Source organism: Gracilinanus agilis, chromosome 3 (assembly GCF_016433145.1).
Source record: "Gracilinanus agilis isolate LMUSP501 chromosome 3, AgileGrace, whole genome shotgun sequence".
NCBI lineage: Eukaryota > Metazoa > Chordata > Mammalia > Didelphimorphia > Didelphidae > Gracilinanus > Gracilinanus agilis.
Genome location: NC_058132.1, coordinates 179,110,088 through 179,134,779, shown reverse-complemented (window position 1 = coordinate 179,134,779; position 24,692 = coordinate 179,110,088). Strand labels below are relative to the sequence as shown.

General features: G+C 33.5%; 1 protein-coding gene across 1 annotated transcript in view; it reads right to left on the bottom strand.

The window, feature by feature from the left end:
- The window catches only part of CNTN5 (contactin 5), a 609,722-nt gene that overhangs the window by 129,004 nt on the left and 456,026 nt on the right, over nucleotides 1-24,692 (bottom strand). The window contains exons 10-11 of the mRNA XM_044669004.1: nucleotides 20,347-20,474; nucleotides 17,068-17,243 (exon numbers count right to left, since the gene is read on the bottom strand). Of these exons, the coding sequence (XP_044524939.1) occupies nucleotides 17,068-17,243; nucleotides 20,347-20,474 (304 nt within the window). The remainder of the gene's footprint in view (nucleotides 1-17,067; nucleotides 17,244-20,346; nucleotides 20,475-24,692) is intronic.

Below are 24,692 nucleotides of genomic sequence, written 5' to 3'. Positions count from 1 at the left end.
CATTTTTAACTTTTTTATTAGTTACTCATTCTGAATTTGAATATCATATGATGTACATCTATTAAATTTTTTCTTCTTTTATCCATTTCAAGTTATAATACAGGTGTCCGTTTTCTCCTTAGAGGTTAACATAATTTTCTTGTAATTTAGTTCTTTGCCTATAACTTGATGAAGCTGGGAACTCATGATGTAGAACAATTTTTATGACACATGTTCAGGTCCAAATTGGATCTTTTCGAGACTAATATCGTTGCCTTCTAACTGGTTTCTCTGCCTCATCGCTTCCCTCTTTAATCTATCTTTTACACTGCTTCCAGATAATTTACCAAAAATATAAGTCTAATCCTATCATTCTTTTGTTGAAAAAATATTCAATGGCTTGCTATAACCTAACAGATACAGGCTAAACTTTGGAATGTAGTTGTTAGAGTGTTCCATAATCTGGATTCTCCACTACCAATGGGCCTTACCTCACATTACATACTCTTAAATTTCTATCCATCCTAACTATTCATCTTTTTGAGAGTGGAGTGGGGATGAGGTTTGCTTTTTATTGTTCCATTTGTTTATGTTTGAATATTCTACCCAATGTTACATATCAGAATTCTACCAAAACTTCAAGGATCAGTCAAACATCATCTTCTACATGAAGTCCTTGATAATTTTTTAATGAAAGTAATCTCAACCTTTTTGGATCTTAGATCTCTCAAAGAACTTTGTACATCATTTTTGCAATTAACTATAATAGCAAACAGGATAGATATTTAAATGGATGTCATTCTTTTCTAGATTGGGAGTTTACTGGTAACAGGGACATTTCCTATTCACTTTGTAGTTTCTCCTCTGTACCTACCACCAGTGTGTTGCACACTGTCTTGAACTCAGTAGACCTTTAATAAATATTTGCGAAGTTTAGTTGTTCTGATATGTTTATAAACACTATCATAGAGACTGCAGTATTTTGCTGAATTTTGGTTTAGTTTGTCAAGAGATTGAAGTGGATACTCCCACCACTGGTTGCCTTGCCTTCTTTGTAGTTTTACCTAAATAGAATAATGTCCTCAAAACCCATCATAGTGATTAGTTTGTCTCATCACTATTTACTCATTTCATTTCTGCTCTCACAGCCAAAAGATAGTGAACTAATTCTTTACTTCAAAAATAGGTGTAACCCTCTGGGGCTACTGAGGGCAGTGCAGGACTATTTTTTCCTTATGCTGCAAAGTTCTTCTAATTTTTTTTTCTGTCTCCTTATGTCAAGATCTCTTTTCTAATGTCATTTATCATGGCTGTCATAACGACTGCTACTCGCCACCCCTGTCACTACTTCTAATCTCTGTCAACACTTCTGTCGTCCACTGCTTCAGCCGCTAACTGCTTTTTAAAATTCCTCTTCTCTTTCTTTTCCCTTTTTTTTATTGTTACTTTGTCAACTTTTAGAACAGTGGGGTTTGCTTTTGTAGTTACTTCCAGGCAATGGAAACATCCCTTTCCTCCTGCTATATTATATTGAATCTAGTCCTTTTTGTGGTCCTTACCAACTACTCTCTTTTTCCATTCTGAATACTTAAGGTTTTCAGAAATCTGACCTTCAAATAAGTGAGTTTTATTTCTGTTAGTTGGTTCTAACTTCTGGCAGCTGGGATATATCCTCAGGAGATAAGATTTGAGACTGGATCTAGGGTCTCATTGGTATAGGGAAGTCCTTTTACTATTGCATATTAGCACATTCTTTCCAATTTATAGTCTTAGAGAGTTGTCTAGAGCAGTGAGAGGTGAGATGATTTGTCTAGGGTCATATAGCCAACATGGATTAGAGGGAATTGTTGAATTTAGGCCTTTCACTTCATGGCTTATAGATTAGTCTCTACTGACTAAACCAGTGATGGGCAAACTTTTTAAAGAGGGGGCCAAAGGAAAGGAAATGCTCATCTGTCAGTCTTTTTCTAAAACAACTCTTTTGAAGTTTCATTGTATTGTATCCTACTCATTGTATTCCTCAGACTAGGAATAATGTCTTGCAGCCCGATAGTTTGCCCATCACTGAACTTAACCATTCCTTCTCTATGGCACCAGAGGATATGCGGATATGTGAATCAAAGTACATACAATTTATATATTCAATAGAGTTTTTGCTTTGTTTGTGGTTTTTAAGATCACAACTGATGAAATACAGAAATTCCCAGATGATTATCCAAAGACTTCTAATGCTAACAATACCTTTTTTAACAAAATACTTTATTTTACTAAATGCTTTGAAATATTTTATATCATTTTGTTATATTTATAACTTTCTAAGTAGATTCCATAGCCCACAGTTTAGAAAGCTATTATTTGTATATTTTTCCATTCAATCTTTAAATATTGATGTGATTTCTCTGACAAGCTTCTTAAATTTTATCAGAAAACCAGACTGAATCATGGTCAACTGGATCCAACTGTATTCATCTGGAGAATTGCTTTTACCTTTGAGTTTAAGGGCTTTTCCTGGAATAGTCAAATTTTAACTGTCATGATAACCTCATTCATGATCTGTATGTGACAAGCTATTGACCAAGCACCTTCCTTTTCACTTTCAAATACCTCCTGAAAGCTTTGTTCTTCTAAAAACCCTTTTGGGCTGTGGTGTGCTCTGCTGGCTAGAGGGAGGAATTCACATCTTTCACTCTGCCAGATTTGTTGTCCCTTAAAGGCACTGTGATGAATGCAGTGATCCATAGAAATAGGAATTCTATCCCCTGAATTACTCTTTGAGGAACAACAGAGCTCTGAAATGTTCTAGAAGATGATATGAATGGGACTTTCCCTTCTCTTTAAGGTTGTATAATTACTTTCTTAAATGATAAACTTCTTTAAAGCTAGCCTTTGATCAGTTCCACAAATATTTTGACACTATGGATATTATCAAGCTGTTGCATTATCAACAACAAGAAAAGAAAAGAAAAACTGTACTGTGTTTTGAAGAATGAGAAATTAGTACAGAAAAAGAACTGGAGAAAGCAAGCTGCAGATAACCTCAGGGGACATTCTGAAGATCCCATGTCCTAAATTCTATCTATGCTTGGTTTGTCCTATATATTTCCTTGATTAAATTCCTTGTCACAAAATGTACTTAATGTTTGATTCAGATGCAAATGTAAGCTTATTAAAGCAGCTCTTATTAATTTTCCAAAAATATGTTTCCAGAGTTTTTACTATATGTCAAGCATCACCCCCCAACATTTAAACATATAATTTGCATAAGAGATTTTGTGATGATTATGGATGTATGTGTTTATGGGTAGGCATATACACACATATACACATATATGTATTTCTTGTTTCTTTATAAAACACACACGTCCATGTAGGCCATAGAACCACTTGAACACATTTTTATTAGAGATATATAAAATGGAACATTGCTGCATAAAGGAGAACTGAAACATTAAGCATCAGACATTTTGTGTTTGTTCTATTTCAGAAACAGCTGTTGAAGGGAATATTTTAGTATCCTATTCTAGGGATTTAAAATTAGCAATATATATCGTTTTGACCATTGTCAATATGCAAAGATATTGTCGACAACTAGGTGGCGTAGTGGATAGAGCACTCGGTCTAGAATGAGAAAGACTCATCTTCCTGAGTTCAAATCCAGCCTCAGATGTTTACTAACTATTGATCCTGCAGAAGTCACTTAATCCTGTTTGACTCAGTTTCCTCATCTGTAAAACGAACTGGAGAAGGGAATGACAAATCACTCTAATATTTTTGCTAAGAAAACCTTAAACAAGGTCATGAAGAGTCAGAGGATTAAAACAACTGAACATAATATCCAAAGAATAAAGAGAAGTGACAGAAGTTTCAGAAAAATCTCCTTTTCTCAAATGAAATATGCCCAAATATAATAAACTATTCCTGTAGCCATAATGTGAAATTAATTGCATTCTTTTGATTGAAAGTACTACAAAAGGATCAACCCAGGGAGAATGATCTGTTAATCCAATCTAAACAACTGAGTCTTTCTGAATGAATGCAAGCATCCTCTGTGGATTTTTAGATTTATGCATTTAATTATTTTTTAAAGTATTAGTACAAGTTCATTGTCTGCCTGACAACATATTATATGAAAATCTTTGGTTTACTCTGGAAAGTCTGGAATACAATGACACAAAAGTTAAAGCTTATTTGTCACAGCATAGTTTTATACCAAAGGAAAGCTTCTACCAAAGGGTGTAACTTCCACCTTTAAAAACAAAAAGATTACCCTAAATTTTTTTTCCTATAGGCTTTGAGGTATAGAAAAGACAATTGCTTACTATTTATAACTTCCTAATTCTCAGATTACATTTAAAATATTTGATTCATATAAAACTCATCTGGGACCACAGAGCTACTCCAGAAAACATTTTGATTTGTGTAACAATGAAGTAACACAACCACAGAATTTCAGAGTTGGAAGAGGCCCCAGGGTTCATCTAATTTAATCCACAATGGATTATTAGTACTTTATCCCTTTGGTTTGTCAGTCTCTCCCTCCAATCTTTTACCACTTCAGTTCAACCTCTACTCAGTAGTTCAATTTACCTTCCTAAAATACAGAATGGGTTGTCCACCCCCTCCCTATTCTATAAACTCCCGTGGCTCTCTATTATCTGTAGAATTATACACAAAAGTTGGGCTTTCAAAGTCCTTCAGAACTTGACCCTTTCCTACATTTTCAGCATTTTTAGACCATAATTCCCCTTCTTCTTGCTGTTCCTCAGGTAAGACACTCCCTCATCTGTGCTTTCTTTTTACTGGTTTTCCTTTATGCCTGGATTTTTCTACCTCTTTATCTCTGTTTCCTGGACTTCCTACTGTCCTTTAAATTATAGCTTAAATCTGACTTTCTAGAAGAACCTTTTTCTACTCCTCTTCAATGCTAATGTCTTCCTCTGTTGTCTATAATTTATCTTGTTTGTACATAATTGTTTACAAATTGTCTTCTCCCTCTCTTCTAGGGCCTAGACCAAGAATTAACCTTGAGAATAAGAACTATTTTGGACCTTTCTTGGTTGACATAGACATTAGCACAATGCCTGAGGGCACATAAAAGTTGCTTAATAAGTGCTTGTTGACTGAAAAAGGGACAGGAATCCCCTTCTGCAATCTAATCCTGGCAATAGACATTCTCTCTTCTCAAGACCGGTCAGGAAATAAACTCTGCTATTGAAGTTTCCAGTATTCTACAGGAAATTCATACTTAGTAGGACATAGCTAATCTTTTCAATCCTTTTGAATTCTTAGATTTTATGATCCCACTTTTTAAGAGAGTACAAAAGAGTTTTGGAAAATGACATCTAATTTCCTCAACAACAAATGGAAATGTTCCCACTGAAATACTTAAATCTTCTGACATGCTCTCAGTTATTTTGAAGTCAGTCAAAATAAATCTACTTAAAAAACTGTGTTGAACGGTTATTTAATATGATGTTTTGGGCAGCTAGTACATAGAGAGCCAGGCTTAGAGATGGGAGGTCCTGGGTTCAAAACTGGCCTAAGACACTTTCTAGCTGTGTAATCCTGAGCATGTTACTTAACTCCAGTTGCCTAGCCCTTACCACTCTTCTGCCTTGGAAATGATACTTAATATGAATTCTAAAACAGAAGGCAAGATTTAAAAAATATAAAGTGTTCAAAGCAAAGAATATGACAAGGCTCCTACAATAACTTCAGAGACTCATTAACCTCCTGGCAGCCTTCAATAATTAAAGAATGTGAATGGTAATATTAGTATGGAAAGCAGAAATGTTTATACCATAACTAACTTATTATAAAACCCACTGTGATAATATCTACTTATTCATGGTATAAACTACCACAATCACAAAAGATCAAGTAATATCTATTACAGTTTCCCGGAAAATTTCTCTTATATATTAATCCCTGTAGTATTTAGTAGAACTATTTCCTTTCACTGTTAATGTCATCTACTATAATAAAGCATTTTTAGTTTTATGGTATTTGCATGAATGAGTATAAGGAGAAACGGTATAATTTAAAGGTTATTTTTCAATTCTCTTACTCAAATTACCATCTAACATTGTACTAGTTTTGGTTGAATAACCTTTACTAATGAACTCAAGTTGAATGCAATTGAAAATTAATTCCAAGAATATGTCTTGCTGCTAAAGATATATCTGGTTAGAAACAGATGCATTTCCCTCCTGCCTTGCTCCTTAACCTCAGCTTACCTCAGCCCTCTCTGCAAGTTTTATTTCTCTCCCAAAAATGATGTTTAAAAGTCTCAATATGGGAAAACACTATGTCTACTTAAAATTGCTTCATGTACATATTTTTTGGGGTGGGGGAAATGTATGGGATGAGGACGGGGTAAGTTGGGAAGAGGAAACTAGTCCTGAATTTAGTACTTGTGTTCTTAGTTACTTCATGTTCTAAGAATTGTCTCTGGATGAAGGAAGCAGCCCAAGAACACTAGCACAATGCCATTCAGGACACTACTCCATTGATCCTGAATATTAGTACATGAGTTAATTTCTGTCACATACTTCCAGAAAACTCTAAGCAGCAAGTAAATTTATGTAAACATACAAGAACGTAAACCAACAAGCAACTTCTCCCTAGATTTATTTTGGAAAAATCTGGAAACGTTACCTTTGATAAGACCATATAACTCACCATCACAAAAACTCTGAATAATGATAACCAGCCTGGCAGCTCTCATGGGCAATTTCCACATAGCTCATTAAAACAATATTTCACCTAAAGCAACATTATGCTAAATGAAGTTTATTTTAAATGGACCACCTTGGTTTGGTTATTGGGGTTCTGTGGAGATGAATGCATTTGTTCTAGTACAGCACTGTGAATTCTCAGATTAGACACTGATTAAGTACTCCACAAAGCCTCAAGTCTACTCAGCAGAGATAATAGTTTCATGCTTTCTGAATTCAGTAAGTTGGCCTTTACTCTTCTTTTCTTGAAGGGAAATTTGTGGATTAGCAAGGCAAATGAATAAAAGAGTGCCATTAGAGAAGCTTCTGAAATTTTCCTTTGGGAAAATAAAGAAATGAGACATCAGTGTGAAGCAACCTGTTCAGTTATTAATATGAAATTAATAAGATTCATAGAGATTTTGGAATATGATCAAGAATAGCATCTGAGAGCAGACAAGAATATTTCGAAAAGATAGATAGCCTGCAGCACAGGCAATCTCTTGCATTTGTTATATAATAGCTGCATTAGAATAAAGGACAAAAGAAACTGGAAATAATGTGAAGATGTAGCTTAAAAATAAAGGCCTCTCTCAAGACACTTCTTAAAAATCACTTGGGGAATAATAAAAAAAGACAGTCTGATCACAACACTAATATTGAAATTATTCTCCAAAATATGGAACTAACACAAAAAAATCATTGCATAATAACTATCTTCAAATGTCAAATGATGTTAATTTATGAGTTTCATCCATCAGAGTAGCCCACAAAGGAAGAGAAAAACTCTTTTTGCAGACAATACCTAAACCTTAAAAGTTCAATACCATGTATTTATAGGAACTACACAGCAAAGCACATAATATATAGTAATGTAGGATGCATCTTTCTTGGTGTACTGCTACTAAATTTATTAACCAGTTTCATCCTTGTCTTATTATTACAATTGGCTTCTAATTTATATCAAAATTTTCTCTCTGTCTCTCTGATTCTCTGTCTCTGTCTGTCTGTCTGTCTGTCTGTCTGTCTCTCTCATGCTTTAAAGTTTCAGAGTTCTTAATATACTTTTCTCATTTAATCCTCAGACTGCCATTAGATAAATGCTATTACAATTCCTATTTTACACCTAAGGAAACAGAGACAAGAAATTAAGTGACATTGCCTTATGGTTACAGTCTAACAACGTTTAAAAACTAAAGTGTATGGGGCAGCTGGGTAGCTCAGTAGATTGAGAGCCAGGCCTAGAGACAGGAGGTCCTAGGTTCAAATCTGGCCTCAGACACTTCCCAGCTGTGTGACTCCCATTGCCTTTAAAAACAAAAACAAAAGCAAAAAACTAAAGTGTCCTTGACTCTTAAGTCTGATATTGTATTTTCTCTGCCAGGCTGACTTTCAACTCTTCTATGAACCATTCACCTGCATAGGTCCTCCTACTAACTTCAGGTGAAATAAAAAGAATTAAGACTATTAGTGACTGAACATTTCCCCCAAATGATTATATTTTCTTTGGTCGTCAAGTTTTAAAAGCATTAAAGTCAGCCAATGATTATAGTCAGACTTTCAATGCCTGATGGTTTATTATGTAAAGGAACTAGTTTTAAGTTCAGTTTAGTAGTGATGTACATTTTTTTAAAAAAAAAAATTATCCAAACAATACACTGCTGAAGACAGGTGAAATAAGAGCATACAGAAATTAAATGCAGGATGTAATTTTTTTATTCTTCCAGGAAAGTGTTCAGATCTAGTTTTCAGTATCTTCTGACTCCCTTATTATTCAGTGGTAAAAGACAAGAGTAATGCTGTATCCACTGTAAAATAGTCCCTCAAAATACGGAAAAAGTATAAAGTCAGTACAAAAGACTTTACAAACTGTAAGACTGAAACAAAATACCAACAAGCAGAGTGAGTTTGGGGAAAATACACCCACAGAGCATCTGAAGAGGCAAGAAAATAGGAAGTTATTTTTAAGAATGTGGTTGAAGTTGTTTTTCTTTTTTTAAAAAATATATATATTATTGTTGATTTTTTCTTTATCTAATACTTATTTCAATGTGCACCTCCTCTCCTCCCTATAACCAAAGAAACTTTCTATGTGAAAAAGACAAAAAAAGCAAAATCTTCCAGAATGGAAACCACATTTGACCATGTTTACAATGTTCTGTCTAAGTAATCTACTTCTTTTCACTGGAGGATAAAGGAGCCATGTTTGCTTAGGTTTCTAAGGACTTGTATTGGATTTTCAGTTGTTCAGAGTTCAACTTTCTTTTAGTGACCTTTCTATTTACATTGTTAGAGTCATTAGGTATATATTTCACTTGTTTCTGCTTATTCAATATGTGAGTTGGTCTTCAGTTCTTTTTAATATAAGAATTGTTTTGTGACAGTTTCTTTCATTCACTTTTCCTGTCACTGCCAAGTTTAGGGTATTTAGGATTGGTATCATTTGGTGTGGTAGAGGGAGGACTGCCCCTACAAAATTATTTGCTCTACCACCTTCCCAATATTGTCTCAAGATTTTTTAAAATGGTTTTCAATAAAATTCATGGTTATTGATCACTTCACACAAGGTAAGATTCTAAATCACTATTTTCCCAGAGTATAAGGGTGACAAATGAAAAGGGAGTTTGCTTAGATATTCATATAAAGAAGAGAGACTTGTGGCTTCAGATATATCTTGCATCATCCTAGGGCTGTGTACTCGAGTTATTTTTAAACTTGTACTGAGAGAATTTGTTTTATAGGATCTTGAGACAGATGGCTAGGTTTATGGCAAGTTTGCATCAATGTTGATTCATCAGTTTACCGACATCACCAATACTCTCTTACTTCATAAATACTTATTGGTAAGGCACGTACATTTACTTTATGAAGAATTGACACCATCCAGATTAACAGGAAAGGCATCCTAGACTTTAGCTTACTAGTTTGTAAAATGAAATTTAATAACTTCGGTATAGTATAATGCCTAGAGAGCTGGACTCCGAGTATGTGAAACCTGGGCTCAAATTTGTCTTCTAATACTTACTGGCTATGGGAGTAAGATGTTTAAAGTTTCAGGGCAGTGCAACATTGGGCAACCCATTTAATTATTCTGTCTCTATTTCTTATCTATAAAATAGTGATGATGCCAGAGCAGGGTTATGATGAAAATCAAATGAGATAACATTCCTAAAGAGTTTGGCAAACTTAATGTACTAAAGTCCTAGGGGTTTGGCATATACTTAGACTATGTAAAATGGTACCATTCAGGTGATTCATGCTAGAGGACTTGCTTCTAGAACCTGGAAGATTGGGAGCATGTGTGGACATTCAGGGTTGGCCTGTCATGTAAAAGAAAGCAGTCTTTTCCCCAATGGTTGAAAAACTAGCTTCAGTATTATTGGATTTTTTTTGCAGGGGTAGAGAAGAAAATTCAGGTATAAGGGGTACAAGTTATTTCTTCACTCATAACTGGTGAGACCTCTTAGTAAAGTTAGAGTGGATAATGATTCCCTCACAGCACCTAATGTGGCCTGAGAAACGGGATGTGATTTTGATGTTTTTATTGATTGTTTTCCTTTCTAAGTATGTATATTCTCTAGCCTATGAGTTATAGCTGTTGGAGCTCTGGGAACATAGGAATCCCGTCCAGATTCTGGAGCCTTCTAAGTAATGAAGCTATGAGGAGCAAACATCATGGACATTGGCTTAGCTAGCATTTGGTCTTGGCTTTGGTAGAATGAATACTATGTAGAAATTTAGCTCTAGTGTAAGCCTAAAATTCCTTTCTTCCTTGGAAATCCAGGTGGCAAGGAGGGTGGGAATTATGTCCTCTTTTTTGGAGGGAATTGTTTTATGTTTTTTCTTGCTACTTATTGAAGTTAAACATCCTTTCAAAGATAATTCAATGCATTAAGTGGTTAAATGGGAGACCATGTAATAACAAAAAAGGAAAAGTCATCAATTCCTTGGTGAACCCTTTGGAGGATAAAATTCAATAAGTATGGCCCATAGTGGGGCCAGAGTAACTATTGAGAGGTCAATTTGGAAAAATTAGTTATAAAGATGGGAAACTATCCTTGGTAGTCTGGCAGTTGTATTTGTTCAATTTTCCAATTGTCCAAATTTATTCAATTCAATACATATTTACTGAATACCTATTGGGTGCAGAACACGGGGGGAATATAATAAAAGTATCTCCATTTAGGGAACTTAGGTTTTTGGGGAATTGGGGAGCAGATATAATAAGCACATAAATGCAAAGTACATATATTGTAATTCTTTGATTCTAACATAAAATGTTTTCAAGATAGAGGAAAATGTTAATATTTGGGAAGGTGGGGAATGATGCTAAGAGTTTTAAGGGAGGGTGATATGTTAGCCACTTTATATCAAGAACATTAAACCTTTTACAGGGAGTATTAAATATAAACTAAAATGATTAAAATAAGAAAAACTCTCTTTATATTATTAACTTTATTAAAGTAAGAAAAACTAGAGTTTCTCCCAGTTGAAATTAACTAACTCCTTACTACTCTGAATCTCCACTGATTCAAAGTTTCTCCTAGGTGGGGGATTGGTCCTTATATAGACCATTCCCAGGAAAGTAGGGGTGTGTAGTCTCCACCTAGCATAGGATTGGTCTGTTGAGGACCAATCCCACGCCAGGATATAGGGGGCATGGTTCATCTCCCAGCATGGGATTGGTCTATTAAAAACCAATCCCATGCCAGGAAGTAAGGGGGAGGGACCCCTGGGGCAAGCTGGGGAATGTAGTTCCCCCAGCCACAACACTTCAAAACCCACAGAACTGAGCATTATTAGGCATATATCTTTGATATGAAAGAATCATTATTTCAGGCCCGAAATATGTACACTAACTTGTAACAGAAACACAAACTGGGAACTAGCAAAAGAGTTAATTGTAGAAATAGAAATAAAAACAAATGCTATTTTGTAAATGGAGATGGAAGGGAAAGAGCTAGCAAAGAAATTTTAAAAAATGTAATTATGGTCATACGATAGAAAATGGGTTCAATATGTCTTATTTAGCTATATTCTATTTAGTGTGTGGTAAAATACTTAATAAGTGTCAGTTGGTGTGTTTGAATTGGAGATGTGGTTTTTCGTTGTTAACAAGGTAGGCCTTCCTCAATTAAAAAGTAATCTCCTTCAAAAAGGATTGTTGTCTCCTTCCTCCTACTTCTCTTATTACTGTCTTCTGTAGGACAAAGCTTGAAATGCCCAGGGTGAAATTTCATCTCAAACCTAGAAGAGTGGAAGTGGGAAAGAGGAGAGAAGGCATAAATAAGCCTTTAGTAGACATGGAGAATTCCACACTTGAGAAAGTTTTCTCCTGGGAGAATGGAAATTTTCACGTTACCCATAGACTGAAGAAAAGTTATATGTAAAGGGAATAATGATGTTCTTTCCCCTGCTGTAAAAGTGATAAGAAAGCCCTTGGGAGTTAATGGATTGTTTCCAGGGAAACTGTTGGGAGTAAAAATTGAACTCATGATTTGACTAGGAATCAAGGGAGCTCCAGTAGGAAATGGGCTTATAGCTATCAATCAATCAACTCAAGCAATCAATTATCTATTAAGTACCAGTTATGTGCTTAGAACTGTGCTAGGCACTGGGGATGCATATATAATGATTTCTTAAATCCCCAATCATAGTTATCTATTCATTCCAACTACTTCTCAGGAAGGGTTAGACTTAACTACTTAGTTCCAGAAAAAGAAATGACAGAAAAACAAATCACGTCTCCATAGCTTTCCAAAACTTTCTAACATTTAGATTTGTCTCCAAATGAAATTGGTTTTCTCTTGAGGTGGTAAGTTCTCTGTCATTGTATAATTAGAGACCAGATGAATGCTCTGAATACTTGTTTGGGGGGTTATTGTATCGGACATTTCTGCTTGAAAAAAAGGTCAGGGTTGGACTAGCTTATATGTAGTATCCCTTAAGATTCTGTGTCTAATTCAGTAGACAAAATCTTCAAAGGACCTAGTTCCTTCATTCCATGTCAAACTTTAACTTTTAGGGGAACTTCAAAAGTAATTCAAAAAGAATACACTAAAGAAAATCAGTTTGAAGTTCAGAGACATGTAGAATTGCAATTAGGTTTTTGGCAGAAAAAAAGAGATTATAATTTTCAAAGATAAACAGAAAGAGCAGTCCTAGCCACTCTTAGGAATCTAGAAGTAGATTTTCCTTTTTGAGGTTCCGTGAGTTCAACTTTTACTTGGCTCCCTCCAATTTTATTTATTTTCATGCTATTAATATCTTCTAGGCAAAGAGAATGCTTCAAATTGAACACCCATTGCTCTTCAGTTTTTGAGATTGGTTTCATTTGAAATACAGCTATTTCAGATGAAAATGAAAAAGGAAAGAAAATAGTCTAACAGAGAGAGCCCAAAGGCAACAGTCATTGTCTCATAGGCATTGATGAGACCTCAGAATCCATCAAATACAATCTCCTCCTTTTACAAATGAGGAAACTGAGACCTAGGAAGAGAAGAGGAAGGGAAAGGAAGGAAATAAGCACTTATTAAGAACTTTTATGAAAACAGAGAGGAGGGAGTAAATTGAATATGATGGGAAGATATGCAAAAAACCCAAAGCAAAATAAAATTAAGGGATAAAAAAAAAAGAATACATTGGGAAGGGGGGGGGGGGGAAGAGAAAGTCAGAGAGAAATTATCTCACATGAAGAATCAATACCATGAAGGGGAAGGTGGGAATGGGTGGGCAGTGCTTGTATCTTATTACCATTGGAAATGGTACAAAATGGGAATAGTTTCCACATTTAGTGAGGTAAAGAAACTTATCATACTCCAAAGGGAAGTAAGAAGAGGAAGGGAAATAGAAGATGGGGTAGACAAAAGATACTCTCCATGTCCTAATTTCACACATTCTTTACTGTCTAGAATTTTCTCCTTTTTCATCTCTGCCTCCTGGATTTACTAACTTTCTTTATGTCCCTGATAAAATGTCATCTTCTATAGGAACTCTTTCCAATTCCCTCTTTTTCACTTTTCCTTTAAAAAAATTCTATGAATAAAGAATTTTTGACAATTGTTTTCTGAGGTATGATTCCAATTCCCTCTTAATTCTAATAGCTTTACTTTGCATAAATCTTCTATTTATCCAGCTTCCCGATTACATATATCTTTTTTGTATATGATAACTTGCATATTTATCCCCCTGTTAAACTGTTAAGTTCATAAGCACTGTCTTTTGCCTCTTTTTATGTCCCCAGCATTTAGCACAGTTTCCTGGCAAATACTATGTCCTTAACAAATTTTTATTGGCTGAAAAAAATTCTTAGGGTACTATTCCTTTTAGTTTGCACTAAAGATGTGTGTATACAAATTCATTTCTGGTTAGACTGATATTATGCCAAAAAAGAGAACTTTAAAATAGTGATTTCACATGTCCTACTTGGACTGTATGATAAAATGAAACAAAAAATATTAAAATCTTGAGCCATCTTCCCCATACTTGATCCAATTCATCTTACTTGAGGCCAAATCTGCACTATTAAACTATTTTCTGGTCAATTCACAACACTGTCCAAGAAGTTATTTGCCTAAATAGAATTAACTATTTGAATACAGAATGAATAGTTTCCTCTTAAAAGTTTTGGGCTTCATACCATATATAGTGACAGTATTCTGTAGACATGGTCTAAGAAAAGTAAGCATAAAACTAGGAATACAACTATCACAGAACTACAATTCATATGTTAAAGTAGTACATATGGCTTTCTGAGTTTGAATCGTCCTTAATTTTTCTTTCTAATTGAAACAGAGTTATTCCATATGAAATAAAATTATGTACATTAGAATACCAAATATTAATAGTTTCTCAATTTTAAATAGCTAATCAACAAGAATTTGTGAACATTCTTAATTTATAGCACTGTGTTAAATGCTGAGAATACAAACGAAGGCAAAAAACAATCCTTGGTCTCAAGGAGTATATAGTCTAATATAAACAACTATGCACAAACACACTATGTACAGGATAAATTGGAGAAGATTTCAGAGGAAGATTAGAAGGACAAAGAAATTAAGAAGGATCAAGAAAGACTTCTTGTAGAAGGTGAGATCTTATCTGGGACTTAAAGGAAACCAAGGAAGCCATAAGAAAGAAAGGAAAAGAGAGAATTCCAGGCATGGTGGAGGGGTGAGGTGCCACAGAAAATGATAAATTGAGAGATGGAGAGTTTTAGATGAGGAAAAATAAGGAGACCAATAGAAACAAATCCTGAAATATATGGAGGCTTGAAAGGTAGGAAAAGGGCCAGGTTTTTAAGAATGGAGGATTTTCTAGTTATATGGACATGCCAGATTTTATCAGATAGGGGAGGTGACATCATCAGACTTAGGCTTTATGAAGATCAATTTGAAAACTAAGTGGATGATATATATTCAAATATAACTGTGTTTATAAGACAGTAACATTTGACTTGAAAAGTAAAAAAAAGAAAATCTCCAAATCCCATTTTTACAATTTATATGAAATTAAATCCAGTCACTTCCTTTTGACACAAAATTATTATTTATTTTAATACTATATATATAGTCCCATATCTATTTTTATTTTATATGTGCTATAGTAATCTAATTTCTAGGTTTTCTTATTGTCTGGCTTGATTCATACATTTTATTCAGCCATTCTAACTATATCAAAAATTGTCTCAAATTTTCATAGAAGAAAGCTATTTTCTCTTACTTCTCAGGAATATAAAAAAAGTTCTTGATCTTCTATTTCTCAGTATATCAGAAGCTCACATTAAGATGGTTTCTTGAATGTCAAATTATCAAATTATTCTACCCAAAACATAATAATTATGTGAACAAATAGCCTGGCCTGAAAAATACTATTATTTTTAAAAAGAGATTTCTAAAGTTTTTTCAAAATATTTATTAGTCAAAATACAGGGTATTAAACTAGGCTTGTATAACTACCAAAAGGACAAAAAATTTGACATTATTTCATTATAAAATTCATTGGTCTAAACAAGTAATATTTAAAAATTCATGGGGTATTTGTTAACAGGGAGAAAGTATACTTATCAATTTTTAGACTTCAGGATTTCCTTTACATATAACTATGTCACTTTTTGTACTCAAGTAGAGTAACACTTAAAAAAAAACATTTCTGTCCAATACTGTCAAATTTCAGTGGTTCAGTTTTGTGAAATTCATGGCATACCATTTAACTGATTGATCAATGAATATATTAGCCTTTCCCAAAAAGGAAGAGGGAAAAAACAAATTATTAACAGAGTACAAATATTTTCAGGTCCTATGTATCATGAATTAATTTTTATTTAATTCTGAATTAAATGACTAGTTTTATTTTGAAAAATGACTGGGTCTCTCAAATGGCTTAGTGGCATTTTTCTCTTTAAATATTACCCCATGACCAAAAGTTGAACAAGGGTGAAATAAATGTTCTGAGGTGTTGCTTCCCTCTGGTGAATCCTATCAAGGAAAATGCAGTGGAAAAATAATAGACTCAGGCATTTTATGCGATTTAAAAGAAAATTAAATTTCTTCAAAAAATAACTGAGTATGTTATACTAATTTAGAAACTATAATGGTAATCTAAAAAATTTAGGGGAGTAATTAACTGGGACTCAAAAATAGGTTTCTGATAGTAATGAAGGAGAAAGGCTTTGATCAAGATATTTTTCTTGAATTTATCTTTCAGTCTTTTTCAAGGGATGTTTCCCACTAGAATGTCTTTTTGTTATCATGAAGAAAGTCAAATGCTACACTAAATTCTGTCTTTCTGAAGATAACTGGCCATTTTGGATATACATATAAAATTCAATTTAGAGACTATCCCAGAATACTTATGTAGAACTTGGAGCAGGAAACATTTCAAGACATTTTGTTGCTTTTGATCTAGAAAAATAACAGATGATATGAAAAAGAAAAGAATGTAGTGTCAAAAATAAATGATTACAAATACTTGTACAAGTCATGTGCCACCAATAAGATATTCAGATCACAAAATATATGGTAAAACTGCAACTTATAAGAAATTATTCAGTTTAAAATATAATTTCCAGCAAGGTTATAAAGATTATTTCATGTGTACATTTTCTCATTACTATTTTAATGCATGCTTTAAAATAAGAAATGGTAATATAATGTAAGGTAGCTACTAGTCAGTTAAATAATTTCCAAAGTTTTATTAGCATCCCTAAATAATTATTGTTATTTTGAAGATTTGCTATATATAATTCTAAACTACTGATTACAACAGTAATTTTGAGTCAATTATTTTCAATTTTCATCTGAATTTCATAGTTGGGAAAAGCTATTAGCTGAAATTTGTGATACACACAAAAATAAGAATGTGTTTCACTTACAGCCCTGATGCTTTCAAAATGTCCACGTTCTTTCTCAAAATCGATAGGCTGTCCCTTCAAAGTCCAGTAGAAAGAGACATCCAAACTGGTGTCATGAATTGCCTTGCAATTGAGAACAACGCTTTCTCCCACTGTTAACTCTGTCCTTTTGGGAGTAAGTTCTATCCTTGTAGGTTCTGTGACAACACAGGAAGGAAGACATGGTGAGACTGGTTTCCATGAAGGATTTTCTAGAATTTATCTTAATATTCAAACCTATAATATAACATAGATATTGCAATTTGTTGAAAGTATATACATATTATGCTTTAAATTGTTAATTCAAAAAAACAGAACCCTAATGAGAGAAATTGTTTGCTTCCCAACTAAAATGTTATATTCGATATGTGGATTATATGATGGAAATCCGTGTGGTCTACTGTGAACTCATTTGGGCAGCATCCACTTAATTAGGAAATTCTAGTTATTCCAGGAGAGGAGAGAAGTGAGTTAATCAATGTGACTGCTACATGATGCTTGAATAACTGCTTAGTTTATTAAAAAGCAATGAGTAAACAGGTATGTCACAAAACAAAACAAAACAAAACAAAACAAAACCAGCCTATTGATTAAGCCTAAGTTAAAAGTACCCTGCTGCAAATCATGGAAATGAATCTTTCTCTTTGGTATCTTGGAATTGTGGCATAGAAGATGTCATGCTGCAGACTTTGTAAATGTAGAACTACAGACTAGGATTAAATTTGAAAAACAACATAGGACTATTTTCTTTTAGAAATTCAGCATTATATTATTGTTTTGTATGTGGAAAAAGAAAGAGGGGAATATGAATTACATACTTCAGTATTAGAGCAATATCTTTTTTCTCCTCCCCAGATTTTCCTCTCTTGGCTCTGTGGCATATAAAATATAACTGTTGTATTACAAGGCAGAGAATCCTGTTTTACTAGTCTTGTGGGATTCATACCCTCCTTGGGAGGTATTTGCTGACTGTGGAGTCAAAGGACCTAGATTCAAATCCTGCATATGTGAGTCATTTAACTTCACTCATATTCAGTTTCTTCATGAGTAGAATGAGGTGTTGTACTATATTATAACAATGATCTTCATGTAAATCCACAGAGAGTTGCCCATTGGGATATTCTTTGGGTCAATTCATTAGAAATATTAAATTTTCTATTATTTGAATTACTTCTAAAGAACCACTATGAATAAAGAACAATCATAGGATAGAGACTATTTTAAATATGAATTCTCAAGTAATTAAATACCCCGAATATCACAATCAGGAAACTAATATCTTCAGAGAAGGTAGAACACACAAATTTAATTTAATCAGAATGCAAGTATAAATTCAGTATTGTGGATAAGCAAGATTCTGATTAATTAAGGACCATGAAGTTCAATCTCTTGTCACTGAATATATTCTAAAAGGATGTTGATCTCCCTGCTGCTTTAGTGGATAGAGTATTCTAAATATAAATAAACCTACTTTTGATGATTTGGGATCTAGCAGTGCCTCAGGGAAATTATTATGAATCACATCAACAGTGATTATAGAGATCTGTAGATAGAAAAGGTATAGAAAAATGCTTTGTATCTAGGGTGCTCAACAAAAGTTGTAAAATAACATTATGGTACCAGTTTATTTTTGTTTCATCTGTGTCTCTCATAAATATTGAGTCACTACAGATAAAACAAAGTTATAGGGAAAATTTGGCACCGTGCTTAGCACATTATTCCTGCTTTACTGACGTGACACTATTAATAAAAACACCTATATTCCAGGAATGAATGATATGTATGATGAAAAGTCACATTTATAAAGTTCTTAAGAGTGTATAAAGTGGCCTTGACAGATCATGAAATCATAGGGTCATAAATGAAGACCTAGAAAGAATATTAGAGAAAATCTAGAACCTCACAAAAAGAGAGGGTTCTGGTTAATAAAATGTGATTATATGAAATGTTGTCAATGATTATCTATCCATGGAAATGTGTGACTAAAAGGATTATATCATATTTGCTATTTTGTGATGATGGATGTTGCTTAATTAATGTTCCATGCTTCAATTATTGTTTTCATTTCTGTTGGTGTTAAACTATGACACATTTATAATATTAGAAGATATATATGACATCTAGTTCTTTTGATTAAGCCAAGGAAAAACAGATGTCATCAACAGAATCACAATTGTTCCCAAAAGAAGCTATAGGAAAAGTCTGGCACAATGTTTGGCATGTTGTAGGAGCTTAATGAGTGATTGCTGATTAATGATCAGTTAATAAGCATTGATTAAGCACCTACTATGCACTAGAATTGACTGAGTAACTGAAGAGATTTTACATTTATAAAGCTCTTGAGAGTGTTTAAGGTAGTTTCAATAGATTATAAGATCATCGGGTCCTAAATGAAGAGCTGAAAATGACTTTATAAATAATATAGTATAGCTTTCTGCTTTTACAGGTGAGAAAACTGAGGTTTAGAGAGGTTAAGTGATTTGCCCAAAGTTACCCAACTAAGTAAGCGACAGAGTCAGGATTTGAAGCCAGGTCCTCTGATGATTGCAATAGCTTTTTCAAATATTCTATTTTATCATTTATTAGTGTATTATCACTATATTATAGGTGAGAATCTTGAGTAGCAACTAAATGTTTTTAATCAGTTACAACTGATACTTCATCTCCCTTCTATACCTAGTCCTTTTGAGATTACTACTCATCAGACTGGCTACTGGCCCAAATTTAAATGGTCTTCATGAAAATACGATGGGTTTAATGTTGATATGAAAACAGATATTTATGTTTGAGTGATATGCAAAATTTAAAAAAAGTTGCCCCTTGCTTCTTTGCCTTTTATTGAAAGAGAAATCAATACTCCATTGGTGGACCTCTTATACTCCTCCCTCTCCTTCAAGAATCATAAATCTATTGAATTAGAGCTGGAAGAGAACTCCTATACTTTTTAGTTCAACCTTCTCATTTTATAGATGAAAAAACTGATGCACAGGGAAGGTGACTTGTCTGAGGTCACACATGTTGTAAGAAGCATCAGAAGTGAAATTTGAACCTAGGCCCTATGACCCCAGAGCTAATGTTCTGGGGTCCTTCAATAATGTAAAGATGATATTTGGTTACCTTTGCTCTTACATCCTTAATACATAGGTGCACACCAATACAATATACATACTTCCTTGTTTATAGACAAAAAGCTTTCTGATAGAGAGAGAAGTATGTATGAAACTGGGGAAGCATGCTGATAGAACTCTTTAGTTTGCTTACCTTTTACAAATACAGAAGCTAGGATTTCAGCTGAACCAAAGACATTTTCCCCTTGGCAAATGTACTTTCCCTCATCTGATTTAGAAGCGTTTAGAATCCGGAGGCTCCCGTCTGGAAGAATAGCTATTCTGAAAATGATGAGAAAAAGGTTTTTTTTTCCTATATTACTACAAATCAGCTAAGTTGTAAGAAATTCTCATGACATTTGGAATCACTTCTACTGGTAATAATAAATAAGATAAAGAATTCCTGTTAGAGTTAGTGATGGTAGGAGAAACATTTTACTCTTCAAGGAAGCTCTGCCAACAGTCCAGGTTGTATCTTCTTATATTATTCAAAGAGTTTACAGAGCAATTGGTTTTTTTTTGACACTTACTGACAGCTAATTTGAAAACTGTGGGAAAAAGGTGACCCTGCATTTGGTTATTAAAACTTTCTAATATAATATCATCTAGTGATATTTTAATATTAAGCACAGCTATTTCCCCTCAAACTGAGAGTGACCTTAGAAATCAAATATAAAAAGATACCAGGGTAAAAAGTAGAGGAGGACAGGCAGAGAACATAAAATTAATTGTATACAGCCAAAAGATGATTTATGGCAGTTGCTCTGCAGTGCAAACTGTGCAACAAAGGGATGAAAATGAGATCTGCAACTCTGGTTGCTCACTCGGCAATTTTTTCTCTTAAGAACTTGATCTTCAGGGTTTGAATTTGGACTTTCACAAGATGTTTATTAAAAGATGACCTTAAGTCCTAGATGAAGGTGAAAAATTAATGTATTATTAAAGATTTCTAAAGGGATCCTCATCTTTATTGGTCTTTGGGAAGGTATGACAATTGATTGGAAGTTGAGGGAATGAAAGGTTATTGGCGGAGTCTTAACAAATAATACCAAACAAATAATAAATAAAGCAACACTTATGTAAGACTTTAAAGTTGGTCAAGCATTTGTAATATATATGTTTTGAACTTCAAATCAACTTTAGGTGTCACATGTGGTAGATGCTATTATGTTTCATTTTAAGGATGAATAAACTGAGTTTCATAGAGGTTCAAGTTTGGGGATTGCCCTGGGGTCATTCAGCAAAGGAAGTGTTAAACACAGGACTTGAACTCAAATGTTTCTGACTCCAAACCAAGTGTTTTCATCATTATGGCAAACTAGTTCTGACAGCAGTTATTTCCATTTTTTGAAAATAAAAATTTATCTGAAGCCCCTAAATCACCAGCAGGACTACAGTTCCCAGAAGAGGCAATATTGTATCCTGGCTACAGTTCTGGAACTGAAAGACAGGAAGAAGAGGATTCAAATCTTACCTTGGGTAGTTGCTAGCTGAGAGATCACAGTCAAATCAATTAACCTCTCAGAGACCCAGTTAGTTCATTTAGAAAATAAGAATAACAACAACTATAATAATTATCTCACAGAGTTATTGTGAGATTCAAAGAAGAAATTCATAAATGGCAATCATTTCTCACAGTAGCCTGGGCGTTGGCAGTTATTCTTCTCTAAGAATTCCCAAGGAATTCTCTGAATTAGGAGCATGTGGAAAATCATCATCTTTCCTTGATCATCAAGGCCTATTTCTGAAGTAAAGCTGTTGCCTTGTTTTCTGTTATTATTATCCCCACTCCACGGTAAAAAAAAATGGTGTAAATGCCATTTTTCCAAAGCTGATGTTAATATTGCAGATTCTAGAGACATCCTTAGAAATTTATGATTTAAGAATTTAGGAAAATAACTTTATCTAATAAGAGGAGAATGCTTAAAGTGTTGTAAATTAAGGTAATAAAATACCATCATGAAATTATGATTGACTTATGTGAATAATATAAAGAAATATGTAAAGCACTTTATAAAAAATAAAATTTAAAAAGTTCATAGTGCATATGAATTATGACTATGTAATAAAAAAGTGAATAACATTGAATAGATAACTGAAGAATTCTGATGGAACTTTGGAGGAAGCAACTGAAAAATTATGACACTTTTCTACAATGAAATTCATTTATTTAAATGTAAATGGTTGCAAAGCAAATTCAGTTATTTGTATTGATGTTTACTTTTAGGTTTATAATAAATCATTTAAAAATAACATTTATTTCTGCCAGTTCAGTACTTATCAGGTCTGCACAGAAAACAGATTAGGTTTCTTTGTAGCTTTCATGCCATCAACACAAATCATATTTTATAACTTTTATTTTAACCATTTGATTCACAATGACATCCAAAGTGGTAACTAATGCAAATGTATACACATGTGAATCTATGTACTTTAACTTAATAGTTAACAACTATAACAACTAGGATTTATGTAGCACTTTAAGTGTGTTACTTCGTTCTATACTCACTATTCTATACTCATTAATTCCTTTGAAGTATGTGCTATGATTGTCTCCATTTTATAGAAGAGAAAACTGAAGCTCAAAGAAGTTAAATGACTTACCTTGGTTCATACAGTTAATATATGTCTGAAATTGGATTTGAATTCAGATCTTCCTGACTCTAGCTAGCTCCAATGTTCTATATACTGTATGACCAAACTGCCTTCTTTTAATTGCATGAGTTCAAGCAATCCAAAAACAATGAATAACTCCTATTTTTCTGTGCCTCTGTTCCAGTGTCTATATGGCTCTGGAATACAGGTAGACTTTCTTATCAGTTCTCTTGAGATCCGATCTTTTATTCTCCCTCTTCTGCTTTTTTATATTTTCTTCTTTCTGGTTGTTCCTTTACTCTTCATCCCCTATCTGTCACTTGCTCAAATCCCAACACCAATTGGTTGTTTAAAAATTATCCTGGATTTGCTTCTCAAGTACTAATCTCTATATCATACCACATAAGATCTATGGAAAGGTAAAAAATACTCTCCTATAATATTCTCCAATCTAATAATTTGAATATTTAATTTTTAATCAAGTTATTTCACTGAATCAGAGAATATCAGAGTTATCAAGAACTGCATTTTTTAAATTCATATTCATTGTTCTGACTGGTGGACTATCCCTGACCTTATATTTCAGAACGATCACAGCCATGATTCCCTTTACTCTATGCTCCCTATCTTCTCAACAGCATCTCTAACTGACCTGTTAGACCCCTGTTGCATTATTTCAGCCCCAAATCCTCATGCCTCTGTTTGGAATCATGATCAAATGAATTCTGCTAATTTTCTAGGAAAGGATGTGCAAATATACTTCCTTATGAGTCTCTTTACTATCCCTGTCATTATAACAGGGATATGTTATATCCTTATGGATATAACTTCTGGACAAAAGTATCTCTCCCTAACCACCAGTCCCTGTATATGTTGCATCTCTCTGTTAGAATGTAATCTCCTTAAGGGTAACTACTTTCAGAACATTTGTATTTATACTTCCAGGGCTTAACACAATATTTGGTTCATGGTAGGCACTTAAGAGATGCTTTTCTTTTTATTCATTCTTTTATTCAAGTCATTAGTTCATAAGAATCTCCTCTACTACATCATCAATGCATGGTCATTGAAACTTTATTCAAAGACAGACTCTTCTGAGGGGAAAACTACCATCTTCTTCTTCAAGTGAGGTAGCACACTCAACACCTGCAATATCTGTAAGTATTAGGCATTTATTCTTCATATTGGTAGTGGTAGCCATCATTTTTTATTCTATGGACCCTCTTTAATAATAAAAAATGTGTTATGAATCTCAAAGGAAATGTGATATTTTGTTATTGGTTAGTATTTTTCAGTTGTGTGACTGACTCTTTGTGACTTCATTTAGGCTTTTTTTTCACCAAAGATATTGGGGTGGTTTGCCATTTCTTTTCTAGCTCATTTGACATATGAGGAAACTGAGGGGTTAAGTGATTTGTCCAGGGTCATACAACTTCCTGAGATTTGAATTTAGGAAGATGACTCTTCCTAACTCTAGGCCTCACACTTTATCCACTGCACCTCCTACCTGTCCTCCTTCCCAATTTTATAGATTACTTACAAAATTCTTCTATATTTATTTATTAAATGCTTGTAATAACTACAACAATAATTTTATCTTAAGATTAAAATTTATACCATATAATTAAAATAGAGAAATATTATTTTGCTTATAATTATGAAAACAAAATTAGAAAACAAATATAAAATAATTGTACATACTTTATGTGGGATATTTTATAAAAGAAATAATCCAGTACCATCTCTTATGTCTTGCAAAATTTCCTGTTAAATTTATTTTATTTTACCAATTGTGCTTACTACAAATACTATTTAAATACAATCAATTACAACTTGGAAGATGCTTAACATAATGTAATAATCATATTTAAACTTAATTTAGATGTTGGGTTTTTTGTTTGAATT